The 26,716-nt window shown below is 46.0% G+C and overlaps 1 protein-coding gene across 3 annotated transcripts in view; it reads right to left on the bottom strand.

The window, feature by feature from the left end:
- tead1b (TEA domain family member 1b) overlaps window positions 1-26,716 on the bottom strand; it is a 158,431-nt gene that overhangs the window by 73,008 nt on the left and 58,707 nt on the right. For all 3 annotated transcript variants that reach the window (XM_056278348.1, XM_056278347.1, XM_056278350.1), the window contains one exon: window positions 6,704-6,768. In XM_056278348.1, the coding sequence (XP_056134323.1) occupies window positions 6,704-6,768 (65 nt within the window). The remainder of the gene's footprint in view (window positions 1-6,703; window positions 6,769-26,716) is intronic.

Below are 26,716 nucleotides of genomic sequence, written 5' to 3' on the forward strand. Positions count from 1 at the left end.
TAGACAGAGGCCCGCTAGGGCAAGCCTTAAACCGGATTGCCGACCTCTAGGAGAGCCAGGCCTGGATGCAGCACCAGCAAATGCAGGCCCTCCATGACCAGACTGAAGCCCTGCAGAGCACAGCTGCTCAGCAGGCCGAAGACAGAGCTCTCCTGAGGGAGCTGCTGCACTCCCCTCTGGCTGCCCAAGGGGGTGATATGCCAGCTCTACCAACCCAGTGGCCTCAGCTCACCCTCCCTAAGATGACAGCCGCTGGTGACCCCAAGGCATTCCTCAACATCCTTGAGAGGACGGGGCCAGCATGTGGATGGTCAGAGGAGGAATGGGCTGTGCACGCACTCCCCCTGCTCGCCAGGAAGGCACAAGCCATCATGCACAGTCTACCAATGTCCTCCCAGGGAGACTAACATGCCATCAGGTGAGCTTTCCTGGACCAGGTGGACATCACACCAGAGGGATATCGCCCCAGTCATTCGCCCTGGAGGACGCTGCCCATCCCTTCATTCTGGCACAGCAGCTCTTCGATGTGGTGAGACAGTGGCTGCGTCCAGACACTAATAACACTGAGGACCTCCTCCAGCAAGTGGCACTGGAACAGTTCGTCACTTGCCTGCCACCTACAACCACCAACTGTGTCCAGTGCCACCGTCCTGAGGGCCTGGAAAAAGCCATTGCCTTAGCGGAGATCCACCTCACCCTTCCTGCCTGGGAGCAATCAGCAAGGAACCCAAGCCAGTGCCAGCAGCCTGCCCCATCCTGGCCCCATGGAGGAGACGGAATAGGGACACACACACTTACACACACATACACCACCACCGAGCAGCAGGAGACAAGGTGTAAGGGTTATCCCTTACACCTTTTCCCCGTCCTAACCCTTCCCCCTTTCTTAATCCACAAGGCCCTGCTTCAGCCTCTGCCCTCCTGGACTCACAGGGGGCGCCTCGAACACTGGGCCAGGATTGTGGGCAGTGCAGGAAGCTGCCCAACTGGTGGGAGCAATGCCCTTTAATTGAAATAGGGCAGGCAGTCCGCGGTTCTTAGCCCATCAGCACCCCTCCTAGTCCAGATGGGAGATACCATGTGCCGGTGCGTATGCAAGGGGGTATATATCAGGCTTTGGTGGATACAGGTTGCACACAGACCTTGATCCATCAAAGCCTTGTTCGGCCCGGGGCACTTGTGGAGGCTTCGTGAGTGGAAATTTGTTGTGTGCATGAGAATATTCGCAAGTATCTGGTGGTGACCACTGACATCAGACATCGTGGGAAAAAAAGCATCAAGTCAAAGTGGCAGTTAGTTCCCACCTGTTGCGGTCCCTTTTATATGGCTCAGATTGGCCGGGGTTTGATAGTGGTTAGGGAGACCGTGAGAGCAACAGCCAGGTAGGTGAGTGATGTGCGACACTAAGTGGTGACACGAGCTCATCCGAGCCAAGTGAGGGGGAGTCCACAGTGGCTCCAGTGGTCCGTCCAGTGGAGGACTTCTTACTTAAGCAGATTCGGGATGATACACTGCGTTTTGCCTTTTGAATGTGTAATGACAATCGATGGCCAATAGGTGCACTGGAACGCCTATCAGTCACCCCTAATTTGCACTCATTAGAGACCGGTCATATCGAGTGAGTTGTGACACTCAAACCGGACTAGAAGCCACTCAATTGTTGGTGCTGAAAAGCCGCTGGGAACTGATCTTCCAGGTGGCTCATCACAACCCAATGGCAGGTCACACTCAACTGGATAGTGGCTCGATTCAACAGGCCGTGCTTTCACAGCGATGTGTGTCAGTGGCGTGCGTCTTGCTGCGAATTTCAATTGGTGAACCTACCGGGCACCCCAAAAGGGCCATTGTGCCCATTGCCATTAGTTGAGGTCCCGTTCAAGCATACTGGCATGGACCTTATTGGGCCATTAGACTGGAGCGTATGGGGATACCACTTTGTGCTAATTACAGTGGATTACACAATATGCTATCCCAAAGCTGTGCCATCACGCAACATCTTGGCTAAAAGTGTTGCGCAAGCACTGTTTCATGTAATCTCCCATGTCCAAATCCCAAAAGAGATTCTGATGGACCAGGGCACATCATTTATGTCATGCACATTATGCAAACTATATGAATTATTGGGCATAAAATCGATCCACATGCAAGTGTATAACCCCCAGACATACGGACTCATAGATTCTTTCCTCTTCCAGTGTGGGAAGATGGCAGTGCAAATTCATGTTTGCAGCGGCCTCACCCAGTACCGTCTCAGAAGACTGGAAGAGTGGAGTAATTGGCCAAGTACAATTGGGGAGAAAATGGGGGGAAAATGCAAAAAGAAAAAAAAAAGATGCCATCGCATGGAAGTTCAATGTGGTCCATAGGCCGGGGGTGCAGATGGTGGTGGCAGTGGGCTGTCGTTTAGCATCGGCTGGAAGCGGAGAGAGGGAGCAGTGGTTCGCGGGACAGCAGATAGGGGGGCTGATTAGCGATCAGCCTCAGGTGTGTAGGGATGCCCCCCGAAACCTGGTTCTAAACGGGAACCGGTTCTAAATTAGTAAAAACCGGAGCATTTTTAAGATCTGACGTTTTCTGTTCTCCTATCGGTAGTCGGTAGGTACTCGAGAAATCATGGAGTGAGATTTATATTGTGGAATTGTGTTTTTCGAGGAATTTAAACGTCGCGAACATAATCTTGTTTACCGTTTTCTCCATCTCTCTGTCTCTCTCTCTTACTGCGCGAGGGGCGGGGCTGTGCTGTGCCCCACACACTCGCTCATACACGCACAGACAGCTCTGCTCAAGGGCTCATCATGGAGGAGAGAACTAAACGTTCAAAAGTTTGGGTATATTTTTCAAAAGTCGATGACAACAACGCTCGTTGCCACAAGTGCAACAAATCATTTGCCAGTAAGGGTGGCAATACAAGCAACCTGTCGAAACATCTTTTGTCGAAACATGGTATTAATCTGCAGAAATGCGGCGTTTTCCACTGCTTTGCTCGTAGTGTTCCATCCACGTCCACTGCAGGGAAGCCGTATGAGCCATAGATACGGAGTTAGCTAGGCTAATAACGAATTATTACGAATAGGCCAATAAATAAGATATAATTGTTTAGCTACAGATATACACTACCGTTCAAAAGTTTGGGATCACCCAAACAATTTCGTGTTTTCCATGAAAAGTCACACTTATTCACCACCATATGTTGTGAAATGAATAGAAAATAGAGTCAAGACATTGACAAGGTTAGAAATAATGATTTGTATTTGAAATAAGATTTTTTTTACATCAAACTTTGCTTTCGTCAAAGAATCCTCCATTTGCAGCAATTACAGCATTGCAGACCTTTGGCATTCTAGCTGTTAATTTGTTGAGGTAATCTGGAGAAATTGCACCCCACGCTTCCAGAAGCAGCTCCCACAAGTTGGATTGGTTGGATGGGCACTTCTTTGAGCAGATTGAGTTTCTGGAGCATCACATTTGTGGGGTCAATTAAACGCTCAAAATGGCCAGAAAAAGAGAACTTTCATCTGAAACTCGACAGTCTATTCTTGTTCTTAGAAATGAAGGCTATTCCATGCGAGAAATTGCTAAGAAATTGAAGATTTCCTACACCGGTGTGTACTACTCCCTTCAGAGGACAGCACAAACAGGCTCTAACAGGTACTATTTAATGAAGATGCCAGTTGGGGACCTGTGAGGCGTCTGTTTCTCAAACTAGAGACTCTAATGTACTTATCTTCTTGCTCAGTTGTGCAACGCGGCCTCCCACTTCTTTTTCTACTCTGGTTAGAGCCTGTTTGTGCTGTCCTCTGAAGGGAGTAGTACACACCGGTGTAGGAAATCTTCAATTTCTTAGCAATTTCTCGCATGGAATAGCCTTCATTTCTAAGAACAAGAATAGACTGTCGAGTTTCAGATGAAAGTTCTCTTTTTCTGGCCATTTTGAGCGTTTAATTGACCCCACAAATGTGATGCTCCAGAAACTCAATCTGCTCAAAGAAGTGCCCATCCAACCAATCCAACTTGTGGGAGCTGCTTCTGGAAGCGTGGGGTGCAATTTCTCCAGATTACCTCAACAAATTAACAGCTAGAATGCCAAAGGTCTGCAATGCTGTAATTGCTGCAAATGGAGGATTCTTTGACGAAAGCAAAGTTTGATGTAAAAAAAATCTTATTTCAAATACAAATCATTATTTCTAACCTTGTCAATGTCTTGACTCTATTTTCTATTCATTTCACAACATATGGTGGTGAATAAGTGTGACTTTTCATGGAAAACACAAAATTGTTTGGGTGATCCCAAACTTTTGAACGGTAGTGTATAAGCCATAGATACGGAGTTAGCTAGGCTAATAACGAATTATTACGAATAGGCCAATACATAAAATATAATTGCTTAGCTAATTGTTTAGCTACAGATATATAAGCCATAGATACGGAGTTAGCTAGGCTAATAGCCGGGGACACTATAAGTCAGGAGAAATCACAACTCCTGCCGGAGAAGGCAGATATGTTGATTTTTCTGCAGAAGAACTGTTAGGATAATGTTCTAGGATCTTGTTTGTTTGAACTTCCGTTAGCCTTTTGCTGTAAAAATGTATTTTTAATATATATTTTTTTATTTATCTTTATCTACTTTTATTTTTTATCTTATTTGTTGTTGTTGAATGTTGATTATAAAGTCTATAATTCAGACACATTTAAAACATTGCTGCTGCTGTTGCTGCTGAATAAATAGTATTTGTTTATATTTATATAAAGTTATATAATAGAATAATAAAGCAATGTCGATTCTGTTCTTAATTAAGTTTCTTTTTTTCTTGCATAATAATCAAAAAGAACCGGTAAGAGTATCGATAAAGTACCGAACCGATAAGCAGTACCAATAAGAGTAGTAGTATCGATAAAATCCTAACGATACCCATCCCTACAGGTGTGCCTAATTAACAGACTTTGCTTATACACTCACCAGCCACTTTATTAGGCAAACCTGTCCAACTGCTCATTAACGCAAATTTCTAATCAGCCAATCACATGGCAGCAACTCAATGCATTTAGGCATGTAGACATGGTCAAGACGATCTGCTGCAGTTCAAACCGAGCATCAGAATGGGGAAGAAAGGTGATTTAAGTGACTTCGAACGTGGCATGGTTGTTGGTGCCAGACGGGCTGGTCTGAGTATTTCAGAAACTGCTGATCTACTGGGATTTTCACGCACAACCATCTCTAGGGTTTACAGAGAATGGCCCGAAAAAGAGAAAATATCCAGTGAGCGGCAGTTCTGTGGGCGAAAATGCCTTGTTGATGCCAGAGGTCAGAGGAGAATGGCCAGACTGGTTCGAGTTGACAGAAAGGCAACAGTAACTCAAATAACCACTCATTACAACCGAGGTATGCAGAAGAGCATATCTGAACGCACAACACGTCGAACCTTGAGGCAGATGGGCTACAGCAGCAGAAGACCACACCGAGTGCCACTCCTGTCAGCTAAGAACAGGAAACTGAGGCTACAATTCGCACAGGCTCACCAAAATTGGACAATAGAAGATTGGAAAAACGTTGCCTGGTCTGATGAGTCTCGATTTCTGCTGCGACATTCGGATGGTAGGGTCAGAATTTGGCGTCAACAACGTGAAAGCATGGATCCATCCTGCCTTGTATCAACGGTTCAGGCTGGTGGTGGTGGTGTAATGGTGTGGGGGATATTTTCTTGGCACACTTTGGGCCCCTTAGTACCAATTGAGCATCGTGTCAACGCCACAGCCTACCTGAGTATTGTTGCTGACCATGTCCATCCCTTTATGACCACAGTGTTCCCATCTTCTGATGGCTACTTCCAGCAGGATAACGCGCCATGTCATAAAGCTCGAATCATCTCAGACTGGTTTCCTTAACATGAGAATGAGTTCACTGTACTCAAATGGCCTCCACAGTCACCAAATCTCAATCCAACAGAGCACCTTTGGGATGTGGTGGACCGGGAGATTCGCATCATGGATGTGCAGCCGACAAATCTGCAGCAACTGCGTGATGCTATCATGTCAATATGGACCAAACTCTCTGAGGAATGTTTCCAGTACCTTGTTGAATCTATGCCACGAAGGATTAAGGCAGTTCTGAAGGCAAAAGGGGGTCCAACCCGGTACTAGCAAGGTGTACCTAATAAAGTGGCCAGTGAGTGTATACTGTACTGAAGCTGGGTCCTGGTCTGACACTGACAAGGACACGGTGGAACACGGGACGGAGAAAGGGAGCCATGCAGCTCTGAATGAAAAGAATGAGGCAACGGCTCCAGCAGCAGAGCATACTGGCCCATGGGGAGTGCAAGAAAGAGAGGCGTTATTAAATAAAGCCTGTGTTAACTGACCGTGTCTTACTTTCATCCATTATCACTGTCGTGGCAACAGTCTGGGCACACATGTTGACTTATCGTAGAAAGAACTGAAGGATGTATTTTAGGTGAAAAGCACCTCTTACATTGTTTTCCAACAGGAAAATTGAATGATTGCAAATGTAAACCGTTAGTTATGTGTTCGTATGGAAAAATGCTTGATGACCTACAGTCCTGTAATCATGTGTACTAGTACTGCAGTATTTATGTTGGGCTCTGCCATGCAGACACAGTGCCGGTGATACAGAAAGCAACCTCTTCCATGTCTTAAGGCTTGCCATCAGCTCAGACATGTCATAGAGACCTTAATGTGCTTCTCTTACTTGCTTCCGAGTCCTTGTCTTCCCGGTCCGCAGCTTAATGTATCTGGCTATCAGCTCATTTCGACCTGCAGGACAACGACAAGAAGGAGAGTGGACATTAAATTTAAAAATACATTTTTTGTCCGAGAGCCTTACATACTTTAGAAAGAGACTATAGCTGCTGTTAAAGGTATACTTTTAAACTATCTATTAATAAAAATGTGAATAATACTAATGCTACTATACTTCAACCTCATTTATTTCTACTAGTCTTCATTCAAATGGGGCCAGAAAACAGGCATCATCTTTATTGTCAGAATGAAATGAGAATAAAAACGACAGCGCGGACTACGGAGGAGGGTATCCCTACGTAAAGTCAGTTGTATTTGGCGGCTGGAAAAAGAGGATTATACATCACACAGCACCGTGCACATACACTCCATTATCTGACAGCATGAGCAGCTTTAACAATTCATATTCACGACCTCGACCTCACTAAAATGACTGAAGAAAACATGGATCAGCATGTGCAGCGGGAGGTCAACCCACTGTCTCCACATTTCAACTGATAAGAAACATGATTACAAGTCATTATTTGTACGGTAAGTATCTGGAGCTGTAGCCCTTTAATAGCTGATGGTTTAAATCATGATTTTAAGGTTGAGTGGAGAATCCATTTGTACATTTGAACTCAAAATTCAGAATCATAATGGCTGACCAGCTCCATGTCCCACAGCTGCGGTGCTGCACAACATCATGAGCAGGAACAACTCACGAGCAAACAAAACCGTCCTGTCTCTCATCCACATCACCATGAGCAGGAACATCTCACGAGCAAACACAACCATTCTGTCTCTCATGCACATCATCATGAGCAGGAACATCTCACCAGCAAACACAACCATCCTGTCTCTCATCCACATCACCATGAGCAGGAACATCTCACGAGCAAACAAAACCGTCCTGTCTCTCATCCACATCACCATGAGCAGGAACATCTCACGAGCAAACACAAACGTCCTGTCTCTCATCCACATCACCATGAGCAGGAACATCTCACGAGCAAACACAACCATTCTGTCTCTCATGCACATCATCATGAGCAGGAACATCTCACGAGCAAACACAACCATTCTGTCTCTCATGCACATCATCATGAGCAGGAACATCTCACCAGCAAACACAACCATCCTGTCTCTCATCCACATCACCATGAGCAGGAACATCTCACGAGCAAACAAAACCGTCCTGTCTCTCATCCACATCACCATGAGCAGGAACATCTAGCGAGCAAACACAAACGTCCTGTCTCTCATCCACATCACCATGAGCAGGAACATCTCACCAGCAAACACAACCATCCTATCTCTCATCCACATCACCATGAGCAGGAACATCTCACGAGCAAACACAAACGTCCTGTCTCTCATCCACATCACCATGAGCAGGAACATCTCACCAGCAAACACAACCATCCTATCTCTCATCCACATCACCATGGGCAGGAACATCTCACGAGCAAACACAACCATCCTGTCTCTCATCCACATCACCATGAGCAGGAACATCTCACGAGCAAACACAACCATCCTATCTCTCATCCACATCACCATGAGCAGGAACATCTCACCAGCAAACACAACCATCCTATCTCTCATCCACATCACCATGAGCAGGAACATCTCACCAGCAAACACAACCATCCTATCTCTCATCCACATCACCATGAGCAGGAACATCTCACCAGCAAACACAACCATCCTGTCTCTCATCCACATCACCATGAGCAGGAACATCTCACCAGCAAACACAACCATCCTATCTCTCATCCACATCACCATGAGCAGGAACATCTCACGAGCAAACACAAACGTCGTGTCTCTCATGCACATCACCATGAGCAGGAACATCTCACCAGCAAACACAAACGTCGTGTCTCTCATCCACATCACCATGAGCAGGAACATCTCACGAGCAAACACAAACGTCCTGTCTCTCATCCACATCACCATGGGCAGGAACATCTCACGAGCAAACACAACCATCCTGTCTCTCATCCACATCACCATGGGCAGGAACATCTCACGAGCAAACACAACCATCCTGTCTCTCATCCACATCACCATGAGCAGGAACATCTCACGAGCAAACACAACCATCCTATCTCTCATCCACATCACCATGAGCAGGAACATCTCACCAGCAAACACAACCATCCTATCTCTCATCCACATCACCATGAGCAGGAACATCTCACCAGCAAACACAACCATCCTGTCTCTCATCCACATCACCATGAGCAGGAACATCTCACCAGCAAACACAAACGTCGTGTCTCTCATCCACATCACCATGAGCAGGAACATCTCACCAGCAAACACAACCATCCTATCTCTCATCCACATCACCACGAGCAGGAACATCTCACGAGCAAACAAAACCATCCTGTCTCTCATCCACATCACCATGAGCAGGAACATCTCACGAGCAAACACAAACGTCCTGTCTCTCATCCACATCACCATGAGCAGGAACATCTCACCAGCAAACACAAACGTCGTGTCTCTCATGCACATCACCATGAGCAGGAACATCTCACGAGCAAACACAAACGTCCTGTCTCTCATCCACATCACCATGAGCAGGAACATCTCACGAGCAAACACAACCGTCCTGTCTCTCATCCACATCACCATGGGCAGGAACATCTCACGAGCAAACACAACCGTCCTGTCTCTCATCCACATCACCATGAGCAGGAACATCTCACGAGCAAACACAACCATCCTATCTCTCATCCACATCACCATGAGCAGGAACATCTCACCAGCAAACACAACCATCCTGTCTCTCATCCACATCACCATGAGCAGGAACATCTCACGAGCAAACACAACCATCCTATCTCTCATCCACATCACCATGAGCAGGAACATCTCACCAGCAAACACAACCATCCTATCTCTCATCCACATCACCATGAGCAGGAACATCTCACCAGCAAACACAACCATCCTATCTCTCATCCACATCACCATGAGCAGGAACATCTCACCAGCAAACACAACCATCCTGTCTCTCATCCACATCACCATGAGCAGGAACATCTTACGAGCAAACACCACCATCCTGTCTCTCCTGCACATCACCATGAGCAGGAACATCTCACCAGCAAACACAACCGTCCTGTCTCTCATGCACATCACCATGAGCAGGAACATCTTACGAGCAAACACAAACGTCGTGTCTCTCATGCACATCACCATGAGCAGGAACATCTCACGAGCAAACACAAACGTCGTGTCTCTCATGCACATCACCATGAGCAGGAACATCTCACGAGCAAACACAACCATCCTGTCTCTCATCCACATCACCATGAGCAGGAACATCTCACGAGCAAACACAAACGTCCTGTCTCTCATCCACATCACAATGGGCAGGAACATCTCACGAGCAAACACAACCATCCTGTCTCTCATCCACATCACCATGAGCAGGAACATCTCACGAGCAAACACAACCATCCTATCTCTCATCCACATCACCATGAGCAGGAACATCTCACCAGCAAACACAACCATCCTGTCTCTCATCCACATCACCATGAGCAGGAACATCTCACGAGCAAAAAAACCATCCTGTCTCTCATCCACATCACCATGAGCAGGAACATCTCACGAGCAAACAAAACCGTCCTGTCTCTCATCCACATCACCATGAGCAGGAACATCTCACGAGCAAACACAAACGTCCTGTCTCTCATCCACATCACCATGGGCAGGAACATCTCACGAGCAAACACAACCATCCTGTCTCTCATCCACATCACCATGAGCAGGAACATCTCACGAGCAAACACAACCATCCTATCTCTCATCCACATCACCATGAGCAGGAACATCTCACCAGCAAACACAACCATCCTGTCTCTCATCCACATCACCATGAGCAGGAACATCTCACGAGCAAAAAAACCATCCTGTCTCTCATCCACATCACCATGAGCAGGAACATCTCACGAGCAAACACAAACGTCGTGTCTCTCATGCACATCACCATGAGCAGGAACATCTCACGAGCAAACACAACCATCCTATCTCTCATCCACATCACCATGAGCAGGAACATCTCACCAGCAAACACAACCATCCTATCTCTCATCCACATCACCATGAGCAGGAACATCTCACCAGCAAACACAACCATCCTGTCTCTCATCCACATCACCATGAGCAGGAACATCTCACCAGCAAACACAACCATCCTATCTCTCATCCACATCACCATGAGCAGGAACATCTCACCAGCAAACACAACCATCCTATCTCTCATCCACATCACCACGAGCAGGAACATCTCACGAGCAAACAAAACCATCCTGTCTCTCATCCACATCACCATGAGCAGGAACATCTCACGAGCAAACACAAACGTCCTGTCTCTCATCCACATCACCATGAGCAGGAACATCTCACCAGCAAACACAAACGTCGTGTCTCTCATGCACATCACCATGAGCAGGAACATCTCACGAGCAAACACAAACGTCCTGTCTCTCATCCACATCACCATGGGCAGGAACATCTCACGAGCAAACACAACCATCCTGTCTCTCATCCACATCACCATGAGCAGGAACATCTCACGAGCAAACACAACCATCCTATCTCTCATCCACATCACCATGAGCAGGAACATCTCACCAGCAAACACAACCATCCTGTCTCTCATCCACATCACCATGAGCAGGAACATCTCACGAGCAAACACAACCATCCTATCTCTCATCCACATCACCATGAGCAGGAACATCTCACCAGCAAACACAACCATCCTATCTCTCATCCACATCACCATGAGCAGGAACATCTCACCAGCAAACACAACCATCCTATCTCTCATCCACATCACCATGAGCAGGAACATCTCACCAGCAAACACAACCATCCTGTCTCTCATCCACATCACCATGAGCAGGAACATCTTACGAGCAAACACCACCATCCTGTCTCTCCTGCACATCACCATGAGCAGGAACATCTCACGAGCAAACACAACCGTCCTGTCTCTCATGCACATCACCATGAGCAGGAACATCTTACGAGCAAACACAAACGTCCTGTCTCTCATCCACATCACCATGAGCAGGAACATCTCACCAGCAAACACAACCGTCCTGTCTCTCATCCACATCACCATGAGCAGGAACATCTCACGAGCAAACACAACCATCCTGTCTCTCATCCACATCACCATGAACAGGAACATCTCACGAGCAAACACAACCATCCTGTCTCTCATGCACATCACCATGAGCAGGAACATCTCACCAGCAAACACAAACGTCGTGTCTCTCATGCACATCACCATGAGCAGGAACATCTCACCAGCAAACACAACCGTCCTGTCTCTCATCCACATCACCATGAGCAGGAACATCTCACCAGCAAACACAAACGTCGTGTCTCTCATGCACATCACCATGAGCAGGAACATCTCACCAGCAAACACAAACGTCCTGTCTCTCATCCACATCACCATGAGCAGGAACATCTCACGAGCAAACACAAACGTCCTGTCTCCCATGCACATCACCATGAGCAGGAACATCTCACGAGCAAACACAAACGTCCTGTCTCTCATCCACATCACCATGAGCAGGAACATCTCACGAGCAAACACAACCGTCCTGTCTCTCATGCACATCACCATGAGCAGGAACATCTCACCAGCAAACACAAACGTCGTGTCTCTCATGCACATCACCATGAGCAGGAACATCTCACCAGCAAACACAACCGTCCTGTCTCTCATGCACATCACCATGAGCAGGAACATCTCACGAGTAAACACATCCGTCCTGTCTCTCATGCACATCACCATGAGCAGGAACATCTCACGAGTAAACACATCCGTCCTGTCTCTCATGCACATCACCATGAGCAGGAACATCTCACCAGCAAACACAACCGTCCTGTCTCTCATCCACATCACCATGAGCAGGAACATCTCACCAGCAAACACAACCGTCCTGTCTCTCATCCTCATCACCATGAGCAGGAACATCTCACGAGCAAACACAACCATCCTGTCTCTCATGCACATCACCATGAGCAGGAACATCTCACGAGCAAACACAAACGTCCTGTCTCTCATCCACATCACCATGAGCAGGAACATCTCACGAGCAAACACAAACGTCCTGTCTCTCATCCACATCACCATGAGCAGGAACATCTCACCAGCAAACACAAACGTTGTGTCTCTCATGCACATCACCATGAGCAGGAACATCTCACCAGCAAACACAACCATCCTGTCTCTCATCCACATCACCATGAGCAGGAACATCTCACCAGCAAACACAACCGTCCTGTCTCTCATCCACATCACCATGAGCAGGAACATCTCACGAGCAAACACAAACGTCCTGTCTCTCATCCACATCACCATGAGCAGGAACATCTCACGAGCAAACACAAACGTCGTGTCTCTCATCCACATCACCATGAGCAGGAACATCTCACCAGCAAACACAACCATCCTGTCTCTCATCCACATCACCATGAGCAGGAACATCTCACGAGCAAACACAAACGTCCTGTCTCTCATCCACATCACCATGAGCAGGAACATCTCACGAGCAAACACAAACGTCCTGTCTCTCATCCACATCACCATGAGCAGGAACATCTCACCAGCAAACACAACCGTCCTGTCTCTCATGCACATCACCATGAGCAGGAACATCTCACGAGTAAACACATCCGTCCTGTCTCTCATCCTCATCATCATGAGCAGGAACATCTCACGAGCAAACACAACCATCCTGTCTCTCATCCTCATCATCATGAGCAGGAACATCTCACGAGCAAACACAAACGTCCTGTCTCTCATGCACATCACCATGAGCAGGAACATCTCACGAGCAAACACAAACGTCCTGTCTCTCATGCACATCACCATGAGCAGGAACATCTCACGAGCAAACACAACCATCCTGTCTCTCATGCACATCACCATGAGCAGGAACATCTCACGAGCAAACACAAACGTCCTGTCTCTCATGCACATCACCATGAGCAGGAACATCTCACAAGCAAACACAAACGTCGCGTCTCTCATCCACATCACCATGAGCAGGAACATCTCACGAGCAAACACAACCGTCCTGTCTCTCATGCACATCACCATGAGCAGGAACATCTCACAAGCAAACACCACCGTCCTGTCTCTCATGCACATCACCATGAGCAGGAAGAGCCCGAACTCACCAATGTGTGTACAAATAACACGATATTATACACTGCATGTAATGCATACACCAAAATCCAATTTTGGATGCAGACCATACCTCAATCCTTTCCTTTAACTTGTGTCGAGAGCTGATGCATCCAAATACCATGCATCACCTTGAACGGTCATGACATCACCAGCGAGGCTCAGTTCGCCCAGTTCACCTGATTCGCGGACATCCACAAGCAGGTAAGCAGGGGAAACCATTTTTTTTTGCAATTAAATTATGGTATGGACGGTAGTATTTCAGTTATTAACCCTATTAACCCTAACCCTGACCCTCACCCTGACCATAACCCTAAACCTGACCCTGCCCCTAACCCTGGTTGTGGATGCCCACGCATCAGGTGAACTGGGCGAACTGAGCCTCGCTGGTGACGTCATGACCATTCAAGGTTATGCGTGGTATTTGGACGCATCAGCTCTACATACAAGTTAAAGGAAAGGATTTACATATCATCTGCACGCAAAATTGGATTTTGGCGTATGCATTGCATGTAATGTGTAATATCGTGTTATTTGTACACAGATTGGTGAGACCGGGTTGGCAGGAACATCTCACGAGCAAATACCACCGCCCTGTCTCTCATGCACATCACCATGAGCAGGAACATCTCCCAAGCAAACACCACCATCCTGTCTCCCAGGACAACACAATGTCAGATTAGCATGAGAAGGCTCCGCATCAGGCCTCCATTCAAATTCATCTGATTCAGTGCCATTCTCTCCACGTCCACCATGGTGAAAGGAACCAGACCTGGACATTCACACTGCTGGAGGAAATAATGGCAACAGCAATACGTTGGTTTAAAACAGCAGCGCTCACTAAATTATAATTAAAGCACAGCTTTGTAGAGATTTCTAGCCTGCTGCAAACATTCTTTTGCCTTCACTCGACTATAATTGCCACAGAGATGCACAATGACCCCTGCTCAGCCCTTTCATATGGTAATAACATGCAGCCGACCCAAAACTATTATCCAAATTATAGGTAAGGAGGGACTCTAATTATCTGTCCAGCTGTAGCCAATGTCACGGGCCTGCTTTACGTCTCAGAGAAACACACCCGGGACATTCTTCTCATTCCACCTCTTTCTGAGGCAAACGTCTTACTTTCGTGTCCTCCCTGACAGGCCAACGTACGGAGCAGGTACACGTGCATGCACATGATGGCCATACAGATGCTTTATGTCCTGTCTAAAGACAGTGTGTGGACGGAGCCGTGCGATGAAGGACATTGTGAAGTAAATGAACATCGCATAATGCGACGTTCCTATCTGTGGCTACAACAGACGGCAGAACTGCATTTTGGGAAAAATGAAAGTGGTGGGTTTGATGCTGCGGCCAGCCGCCGAGGCGAAGACTCTTCTCTGTTCAGATGCATGACGGTGCTGCTGGAGCCTCCGCCACTCAGCACTGTGTCTCTCTCTCTCCCTCCCTGCCCTCCACCTCTCCCTCCCTGCCCTCCACCTCTCACTTTGTTCCCTCCACCTCTGTGTGCTGCACACCTCAACTCTCTGCATGTGTGTAATAATGTGTTATAATGTGTGTTATCATGTAATAATGTGTGTAACAATGTGTGCTACACACCTCAACTCTGTGCGTGTCAATAATGTGTAATAATGTGTAATCCTTGTTATAGTGTGTGTAATAATGTGTGTAATGTGTGCTGCACACCTCAACTCTCTGCACGTGTGTAATAATCTGTCATAATGTGTGTCATAATGTGTAATACTTTGTTATAGTGTGTGTAATAACGTGTGTAATGTGTGCTGCACACCTCAACTCTCTGCACGTGTGTAATAATCTGTCATAATGTGTGTCATAATGTGTAATACTTTGTTATAGTGTGTGTAATAACGTGTGTAATGTTATGTGTGTGTTATGTGTAATAATGTGTGTAATGTGTTATAATGTGTAATGTGTGTTGTAATATGTGTTTTTGTTTGTTTTGTTTTGTTTTTTACATGATGATGCTGGTCGCGTGGCCTGGGTCCTGGACTGTTCCGGTGGCATGTGGACACTGTTGGCATCCTGTGCATCATGTTCTTCATAAATGTTATGTCCATTATCATCGTGTTATCTTCTTTCAATGTTGTGTTATGTAAATTGCGTGAACACAACATCCATTGCACGCTGTCCATCTTGGGAGAGAGATCCCTCCTCTGGTGCTCTCCCTGAGCTTTCTTCCTATTGTTTCTCCCTGTTAAAGGGTTTTAGGGAGTTGTTCCTTATCCCATGAGAGGGTCTAAGGACAGGATGTTGTGTTGCTGTTAAGCCCACTGAGGCACATTTGTAATGTGTGATATTGGGCTATACAAATAAAATTGATTTAATTTGATTTGATTTAATAATGTGTGCAATGATGTTATTATGTGTGTAATAGTGTGTAATAATGTGTGTAATAGTATGGGTTATGTGTTGTTATGTGTGTAATATTATGTGTAATAATGGGTGTAATAGTACTTCCTTGTTACTCGGTCAACAAACAGTAAAAGTTTACTTTGCTGAGAGTTTAATTAAAAATGATGTGCTGCTGAAATGTGATTAGTGGAAAAAATGAATTTATTGGTCGACAGACAGCTGACAGATAACTAACTGATTAAATGTTTTGGGGTTGAGTAACTATTTTATGAAGTAAAAACGCCAAACAGCTTCACAAATAATCCAGAAAGATCATTATAGCATCAAACCTTCAGGGCTTGTTCTGCTGCTGGTCGGATTAAGTAAAGAGTTTTACATTATATATATATATATATATAGAGAGAGAGAGAGAGAGAGAGAGAGAGAGAGAGAGAGAGAGAGAGAGATACATATAATGAAACCTTTGGGGCTACTTCTGCTGCTGGTCAGATGAAGTAGAGTTTTATATCATGTTATTTATAAGTAAATATAAATTACTTATTAATAATATAAAACTCTTTACTCATAAATAATATAACAAAAAATAAAATTATATTATTTATAAGTAAAGCGTTTTATATTGTTTATAAGTAAATATAAATTACTTACAATAATATACAACTCTTTACTTATAGGGTGTAGCAGGACAATACTGCCCTCTGCTAGGACAGTTGTACCGCGACAGTACTGCCCTCTGCTAGGACAGTTGTACCGAGACAGTACTGCCCTCTGCTAGGACAGTTGTAGCAGGACAGTACTGCCCTCTGCTAGGACAGTTGTAGCCGGACAGTACTGCCCTCTGCTAGGACAGTTGTAGCAGGACAGTACTGCCCTCTGCTAGGACAGTTGTAGCAGGACAGTACTGCCCTCTGCTAGGACAGTTGTAGCAGGACAGTACTGCCCTCTGCTAGGACAGTTGTAGCAGGACAGTACTGCCCTCTGCTAGGACAGTTGTAGCAGGACAATACTGCCCTCTGCTAGGACAGTTGTACCGCGACAGTACTGCCCTCTGCTAGGACAGTTGTACCGCGACAGTACTGCCCTCTGCTAGGACAGTTGTACCGAGACAGTACTGCCCTCTGCTAGGACAGTTGTAGCAGGACAGTACTGCCCTCTGCTAGGACAGTTGTAGCAGGACAGTACTGCCCTCTGCTAGGACAGTTGTAGCAGGACAGTACTGCCCTCTGCTAGGACAGTTGTAGCAGGACAGTACTGCCCTCTGCTAGGACAGTTATCTGAGCAGGCTCATGTCCTGCTGTAAGCACAGTGCAAATAAGTACACACACATCACACTGCAGAGGCTCGCACAAATCTGCTGGTTCAACACTCTCCTGGGGATGTGTGGTCGCTGATGTGATACAAAAAAAATGTAAAAATTAAATCACCACCTTGGTTTAGCAAATGATGAAAATTATTTAATAACAAGCCATTTACATCACATCACATCACATCGCATCTCATCACATTACATTACGTCACATTGCATCTCATCACATTGCATCGCATTACATTACGTCACATTACATCATGTCACATTACACCACATCACATTACGTCACATTATGTGACATCACATCACAATACATCACATTACATTGCATCCCATCATATTACATCACAATACATCACATCACATCACATTGCTTGACATCACAATACATCACATCACATTGTGTCACGTTGTATCACATCACATCACATCCCGTCACGTCAGGTCACGTCACATTACATTACATTACATCACATCACATTACAACATGACTGTAATTTCTGTCATGTTGTTGGACAACTTCTACGAGACATATTCTCAAGTCCATGTAGAAATGCATCACACACAGACGGGATGTTTCTCTGTGATGTCTGGCTTTTAATCCCGACACCACCAACAGTTTGGACGATGACTCAAACAAGTTCTCAGACTTGGAGGCATAAAAACTGATTAAAGTTAAACTCAGAATTAACAGTTAGCTTGTTATAGCTAGCCGGTATTTTTAATATAATGGACTAAGTAAGTTCAAATCAATCAGCACCACAGGCAGATTGGGAAGGATAATAGAAAACAGCCTCTTCCCATTCACAGCAGAAGAGAAAAGCCAGGAGCCTGCACAGGTCTCAATAAATGTGAACGGGACATGAATGCAAAGCAAAGATCCTTTTCCCCACCCTTTAGACCAGCTGATACTGAGGATTTTGATGTGACAATGTCTGAAAATGATCAATATGGAAGGAAAACCGTGCAGTCGTGCGGTAGAAGTCACTATGATGTTTCTGCACATCAACTTGACAGAGAATATGAACCAGATTCTGGGGTGGGCATGCTGAGGTGGATGTCTAAAGTCGCTGCTGTCTAAATGCAATCCATCCATCCATCCATCCATCCATCGAGGTGTTTTGGGTTTGGCATCCTTGGTTCGCCTCAGTCAAAACCTTGGTTTAAAATGAACTGTTTTGGTCATTTCAAGTAAGAAAGTTAAGAAATAAAGTTATTCTTTTGACTTCTGCTGAAGGTGCTGATGGTTGAATGGAGTGATGGAGTTGTGGTGAAGGTTGGAAAACAGTGAGAGAAAAGTTTAAAGAAGTGTCCTTGTTGCTGCTGAAAGCAGCAGGAACAGGATTAGACATTTATAATGTGACCCCTGCAGGAGCCGCGTCGCTCCCCACGGCTGGCCAGAGCAAAATCTTCCCTGAATCTCAACGACCCTGGAGGTTGTGGGCCGTATGAATGGGACATTCCTCATTCAGTCAGAAATCCAATTTGGCCTTCAGCATCCATTCTCTGAGGATCCTGAGACACACTCGGTTCTTTTGGAGGAACAAAGGCCCTTAAGGAGCAGAGAGGACTGCCACCATTTAAACCAGAGCCACAGAGAGAGAGAGAGAGAGAGAGAGAGATGCTCCCTCCCAATCAGCCTCTTCCACATCAAACTCCATAAAAACACCAAGGAGCCCAGTAATGTAACCCCATTACAAAGCAGGAACACCTTGAGGAACAGTCCCTCCCATACGAGACGGAGAGAGAGACAGACAGAGAGAGAGAGACAGAGAGCAAGGGGGAGAGGGAGAGAGACAGAAAGAGAGAGAAACTTTTTTTTACTGTTAAAAATAACTTTCTTACATCACATTATTATAAAATTGTCCATTCCCATCATGTCAATATCAACCTGTAAGCTAGGAAACAAACCCCCAGGCATTATTACAGTGGCTCCATCCAATGATTTACACAAAAACTCCCCTATAACACTCACACACACTCACACACACACACACACACACACACACACACACACACACACACACACACACACACACACACACACACACACACACACACACACACACGACCATCACAAATTACTAATAAGAACACGTGACCCATCTTCCCTAGAGAACATAAACCCTGTCTGAACCCCCACAGAGCCCTGACAGAGTCCAGATTACTGGTCAGGGTGTAGAAAGCATGCTCTACCCTCAGACGAGCCGCCACCAAACCCTTCATACTCTGCAACACATCAGTCCAGCCCTGACCCAACATCTGGTTCTTCCTGGTCTTTCAGATCGCTAGCTAGCAGTTCCAAACAAAAACTGTACTGGGACCAGAAGTAGCCTTTTTCTTGCCATGTATTTGGGCCCAAAAACAAACAAGAGGACAGAGAAATGCTCTCCCAAAGCGTCCACCCATTCCTGCAGTACCCTAAATAAGACCACTAATCGCGGACAAGAGACCACTAAATGCTCTAACGTCTCCCTCTGTGTGCAGAAAGGACAGTCCTCCCCAGTGCTCGGATTCAGGTGAGCTGTGTCTGTTCATAGCTATTGCTCCATGCATAATCCTCCACTGGAGGTCAGCCATCCGTTTCTCAACAGGAGGCTTATACAGGACCCTCCACCTGCCTTTATGGGTACAGTCTGAAGCAAAAACCTCAGTCCACCTCGACTCCCTGACTTCAGCCAGAGAGCGAAGGTTGACTACCTTCACACAGCAGTAATAAAGCTGCTTCTTTCCACAAGAGCTGAAACTCCCCAGCACTGGTGTACTCAGGGAAAGAAGCAGTCCGCTCCCCCCTCGCCACGCCTCCGCTGCAGGACTGACGATCAGGGAGAGAAAAACATACTCATTGTCATCACCCCATTGGTCAGCCAGAGCACAATTTTCAGCAAACGCTGTCAGTGGCCCAGACAGGGACCGCCAGACTTCCTCTACAACCCTCCTCAACACTCTGGAGGACCTGATGTTGATGATGCGAGCAAGTGTTTCCATGGATATTTTTGTAACATTGTAACGAGGGTCGGACACACTTCCGTCATATCAATAAATCGATTCTCCCCCGGTTCTTATATACTGGGACAACGACAGTACTCCAATCACATGGCCTGATCGAGCTACAGCCGTAGCTCGACTTAACTGTGCATGTAAATGCAGTCCCTGATATGTAGAAGAATCAGCTCATCAACAAGCGCCCTCTGTTTGTTCAGTTTGACCTGTGGCCCTCAGGTAAAAACCACTCAGGACCCCAAGACCAAACTTAAACAGGATCAAGTCTTCTTTTGTTCCATCACATCAATATTCTCCCTTTGTGAACAAGATCATTACTCTGTCCAATTCTATTTCCAGTGTCCGCCATTTTGCAGAGTAAGTCATGGAAGACTGATTCTGAGAAGAGGAGCTCCTTCACCCCCTCGATGCTGTGAAGCTTTACAGTGTTGTCCATGTAAGTGTGTGTTGGTGCTCCATGGATTGTGTTTGTCTCTTGTATGTTTGTAATCCTGACGACTGTGCAAAAGAAAATCCCATTAGGGAAAATAAAGATTGATTGATTGATTGATTGATTGATTGATTGATTGGTTGGTTGGTTGGTTGCTGAGCACGTTCAGTTTACAATGACCCATTCATGGTTGTAGTACAGCAGCTACCCAGTATGGACACTGGGGACCAATACAGTAAAATCCCAGCAGGGGGACATTTCTGCATTGCCTGCTGCCAAGATGACGAATGGAGACGAATAGCTGATCTGCTCTGCCCCAGGTCCTGTTCTCTCAAAATAACACCAGGGTCTCTAAACACCTTCTGTTCAAGACTTTAAATGACAGAAACTTTACTGCTTTGTTCAACACGAACAGGGTTGTGTTGCACCGCACAAAATGAGTCTCATATGAAGCAGTCAGAAGGGGAAGGGAGGATGGGTGGAGACTGCTGCCCAGCCATTTCCAAGCTGTGCCTGTCTCTGCCTGTAGGGGGCGACAAAACCAATGCAAACTACACACTAAATCCTCGACAAAGTTTCTCAACAAAACCTGAAGGGCCTAATAATCCTGATGACATCTCATGATGACTGCAACCCTCACCCGTCATATCTGATCGATACCTGGTGGTGTCATGTTTCTACAACACAAAGGTTTTAGCTACACCCACTTCCCAAGCGACGCAGTAACGCACGCTGTTCAGCTTCCTCACCCTAAATGTTATGTAGGTCAGAGCCCCACTCGCGCACATGTGTGTGTGTGTGTGTGTGTGTGTGTGTGTGTGTGTGTTTGCAGTAGTGGGCCCACACAATGGCCCTGGCTTTCCTGTCATCTGTGATAGATGACTCAAAGGCCGCAGGCAGACATTAGCATGACAATAGACTAAACCAACAATATGAAGGCATTCAGCAGGAGGGTCCCTCGTCCAGGTTTTGGGAACAGAATGAACAGGCAGGAAGCCTTTTGCTCTTTATATTGACAGGGGACCACCGCTCGCCAGCACAGGGGGGGACTCCTGACTGACTTGTGTCTTGAAGCATAAGCCATAGCATCCACTTTTTCGGGCTGGAAGAACCTTTCACATATATGTGTTTATCAATTTAGTGAGATTTGGGAGTATTTTAATTTTACTGTCATGGTGGAAAAACAACGTCTTGCTAACCAAAGTTTAAACACTCTCACTAAAAATAAAGCCGTGAAGCCAGTCAGATCCTGCAGGTGTTTCCTGAGGAAAGCGCCATTCAACACAATTACACCACTCGTGTCTTATTAGTAAGTCAGGATCCAGGCTGCTGGCAGACCCTGAAAATCCATTTAGAGACACAGAGGAGAATGATCCCAGAAGACACAGAGGACAATGATCCCAGAAGACACAGAGAACAATGAACCCAGAAGACACAGAGAACAATGAACCCAGAAGACACAAAGGACAATGAACCTAGGAGACACAGAGGATAATGATCCCAGAAGACACAGAGGACAATGAACCCAGAAGACACAGAGGACAATGATCCCAGAAGAGAAAGAGGATAATGATCCCCGAAGACACAGAGGACAATGAACCCAGAAGACACAGAGGACAATGATCCCAGAAGAGAAAGAGGATAATGATCCCCGAAGACACAGAGGACAATGAACCCAGAAGACACAGAGGATAATGATCCAAGAAGACACAGAGGACAATGAACCCAGAAGAGAAAGAGGATAATGATCCCAGAAGACACAGAGGAGAATGATCCCAGAAGACACAGAGAACAATGATCCCAGAAGACACAGAGGACAATGATCCCAGAAGACACAAAGGACAATGAACCCAGGAGACACAGAGGATAATGATCCCAGAAGACACAGAGGACAATGAACCCAGAAGACACAGAGGACAATGATCCCAGAAGAGAAAGAGGATAATGATCCCAGAAGACACAAAGGACAATGAACCCAGAAGACACAGAGGATAATGATCCCAGAAGAGAAAGAAGATAATGATCCCAGAAGACACAGAGAACAATGATCCCAGAAGACACAGAGGACAATGATCCCAGAAGACACAGAGAACAATGAACCCAGAAGACACAAAGGACAATGAACCCAGGAGACACAGAGGATAATGATCCCAGAAGACACAGAGAACAATGAACCCAGAAGACACAGAGGACAATGAACCCAGAAGACACAAAGGACAATGATCCCCGAAGACACAGAGGACAATGAACCCAGAAGACACAGAGGACAATGATCCCAGAAGACACAGAGGACAATGAACCCAGAAGACACAGAGGACAATGATCCCAGAAGACACAGAGAACAATGAACCCAGAAGACACAGAGGACAATGATCCCCGAAGACACAGAGGACAATGAACCCAGAAGACACAGAGGACAATGATCCCAGAAGACACAGAGGACAATGAACCCAGAAGACACAGAGGACAATGATCCCAGAAGACACAGAGAACAATGAACCCAGAAGACACAGAGGACAATGAACCCAGAAGACACAGAGGACAATGAACCCAGAAGACACAGAGGATAATGATCCAAGAAGACACAGAGGACAATGAACCCAGAAGAGAAAGAGGATAATGATCCCAGAAGACACAGAGGACAATGAACCCAGAAGACACAGAGGATAATGAACCCAGAAGACACAGAGGATAATGAACCCAGAAGACACAGAGGACAATGATCCCAGAAGAGAAAGAGGATAATGATCCCCGAAGACACAGAGGACAATGAACCCAGAAGACTAAGAGGACAATGATCCAAGAAGACACAGAGGACAATGAACCCAGAAGGTAAATCAGTTCATCTGGACACATTATGTATTGACAGAAATGTTTCATCATCATCTAAGTGTCCTCTTCAGTCTCACCTGACTGCAGGTGTCCTCACCCTTGTAACCAATACAGTGACTGCAGGTGTCCCCACCCTTATAAACAATACAGTGACTGCAGGTGTCCTCACCCTTGTAACCAGTACAGTGACTGCAGTCCCCACCCTTATAAACAATACAGTGACTGTAGGTGTCCCCACCCTTATAAACAATACAGTGACTGCAGGTGTCCCCACCCTTATAAACAATACAGTGACTGCAGGTGCCCCACCCTTATAAACAATACAGTGACTGCAGGTGTCCCCACCCTTATAAACAATACAGTGACTGCAGGTGTCCCCACCCTTATAAACAATACAGTGACTGCAGGTGTCCCCACCCTTATAAACAATACAGTGGCATAATGACCCAAACCAACGAGCAGTTTCATATGTAAATATGGGTGTGACTAATACCTACAGTTACCATGGTCATGTGTACTATTCACAGAGGATTGGGGAATGTTTGCAATCACAGTATTCACTGCGTTTACATGCACAGTTAAGTGGAGCTACATTACAGCTTGATCAGGCCATGTAATTGGACTACTGTCGTTGTCCCAGTATACAAGAACCGGGGGAGAATCGATTTATTGATTGAAGTATGTCCGCCCCCTTTACGATAGGTGGCAATATGCCCCCTTTCAGCTGGTTGCTATTGGATGAAAGACCGCCGCGGGAACTATGGATCATGTGCAGAACGCCTAGGCCAGTATGGGGCTGATTGAAGCGTATACATGCCAGAGTAAATCCATCCCCAACCGCATCATCTAGTGTGTTTATCCAACTCCGAGAAATTCCATTTAGTAGGATTTCAGTTGGGCTAACACGTTTACATGTATTGTAAAAGTCCAGTTTTAGTCGGACTAACGCAACAAATCGACTTTTTCTCACGTCGCGTAAACGTGCTGAATGGCCATGCGTCCTATTCACAGAGGATCGGGGAATGTTTGCAATCACAACACTAAGATGGTGAGGGTGACTTTCATCGCTGGAAACTGCCAAACTAAAAATCAGCAAATCCATTATAAAACTATGAGATATCATATTTTGTTCAAATTAGATTTGGCTTCCTGGAGTGCTTTGGTTCGGAGGGGCAGCTCCTTCCCTGCAGTCTCTTCCTGTGATGCTGGACTGGCTGAGGAAACAGAGGCAGTTTCCTCCAGCGATCACCGAGGGCTTTTCCTTGCTTTAGCTTTAGCTTCATTTGTGATCAGACAGAACACAGAACAAACAGTTGTGAGACCAGAAATCTGATGCTGGCCATGACCCGTCAATCTGTTAAGCTATGGTAGACAAGCTGAACATTCAACACATCATGTTCATTCCATGGTGAGCAGTAACATGGTTAAAACAGATTTAGGAAGGAGTGCTACCATCCACCGGTAACAGACCATCACCGTCCAGTAACAGACCAGAGAAACAGCCTTTGTTAAATCTCCTGACACACTTCATAACTCCACTCACTGCTGTTTAAACCTGCAAGTTCACTAAAGAAGATGACATTCAGCAACCGTCTGAAACACAACCGTAAAAAATGAACGTCTCCTTGTGATGCGGTGTCTAATGTGATTAACGGTTCTTTGGAAATCTTTTTTTCCTCCTCTGAACAGCAAAGGAAATCAATACTTAACTTCCAATGACTTTATCGAGCTGGATAAAAGGCTTCGTTGGCAGGTCGGGTCGGGGGCAGTTGAGATAATGTGTTGGTTGAATGGGGCGAGATTAAAGGTGAAGCGTTTCCTCAAAATCTGACATGACAGTAGAAAGCCACAGGTCGCTAACCTGCCCCCTCCTGCAGACACAGAGAACACTGTGCCAGCCAACCTCTTGTCCTCAGATGAAGGTAAAGAAAGAGAAGTCAGCCTCTTCATCACTCGGACCGCTCCATCTCCTTCCTTCCTCCGTCTGTGGGAAGGCTGCAGCCACGGAGCCAGCTCTGTGCAGTTGGCTCACAGGGGACCAGTTAGCACAGCCGGCCCGTCTGAATCACTCTATCAATTAGGAGCCACCAAGTTTATCATCACATGCATTACTGCAGAGGCCGGCTGGTCATTGTCTTGAGGCGTGTCTCTCAGCAGAGGAGGAGGGGGAGAGGAAGGGGCGGGTGGCATAAAACACAGGGGGTGGAGGTGGAGGAGGTACAGCTGGATGACCTGCTGTACTAATCTGTGAGGACGGCTGTAATTATGAGTCCCCCGGGGACCCGGTTGTGTCACAGGTCCAATGTGTGAACATGAGGGGGGACAGGCAAGGAGGTTCACTGTCTCCCATCCACAACCACGTAAAACACCGAGCCCAATCAATATTTTCAATCTCTCGGGATCAATTCAACATCTCTCAGCAACAAAGGAGGAAGTGTGAGCAGTGGCCGACATGCAGAAACAGAAAAAGCCAAGTTTAACGGTCATGATATGTCTTCTGTTGTGCTCGCGTTAGATGATATGGCCAACATTTTTATTACACACTTTTTGAATTGAGGATGGTAACAGTACATAACGTCATGGCGTAATCATTTTTCTGACAGAGCAATTTTAAAAATATAGATGAGTACAAGACCTTGTGAAAATGCCAGTTTATTCTGGCTAAGAGTTTACAATCCAATGAGATATTTTACTCTAAGCTGTTTGGTGGATGCCTAGAATGTACAATAAATAAAGATGGTAAATTTTTACCTGTATTTCAATAAAGCAGATTTTACAAACAAATGATGTCTTCATA

This window comes from Lampris incognitus, chromosome 4 (genome assembly GCF_029633865.1).
Source record: "Lampris incognitus isolate fLamInc1 chromosome 4, fLamInc1.hap2, whole genome shotgun sequence".
In the NCBI taxonomy this organism is placed as follows: Eukaryota; Metazoa; Chordata; class Actinopteri; order Lampriformes; family Lampridae; genus Lampris; species Lampris incognitus.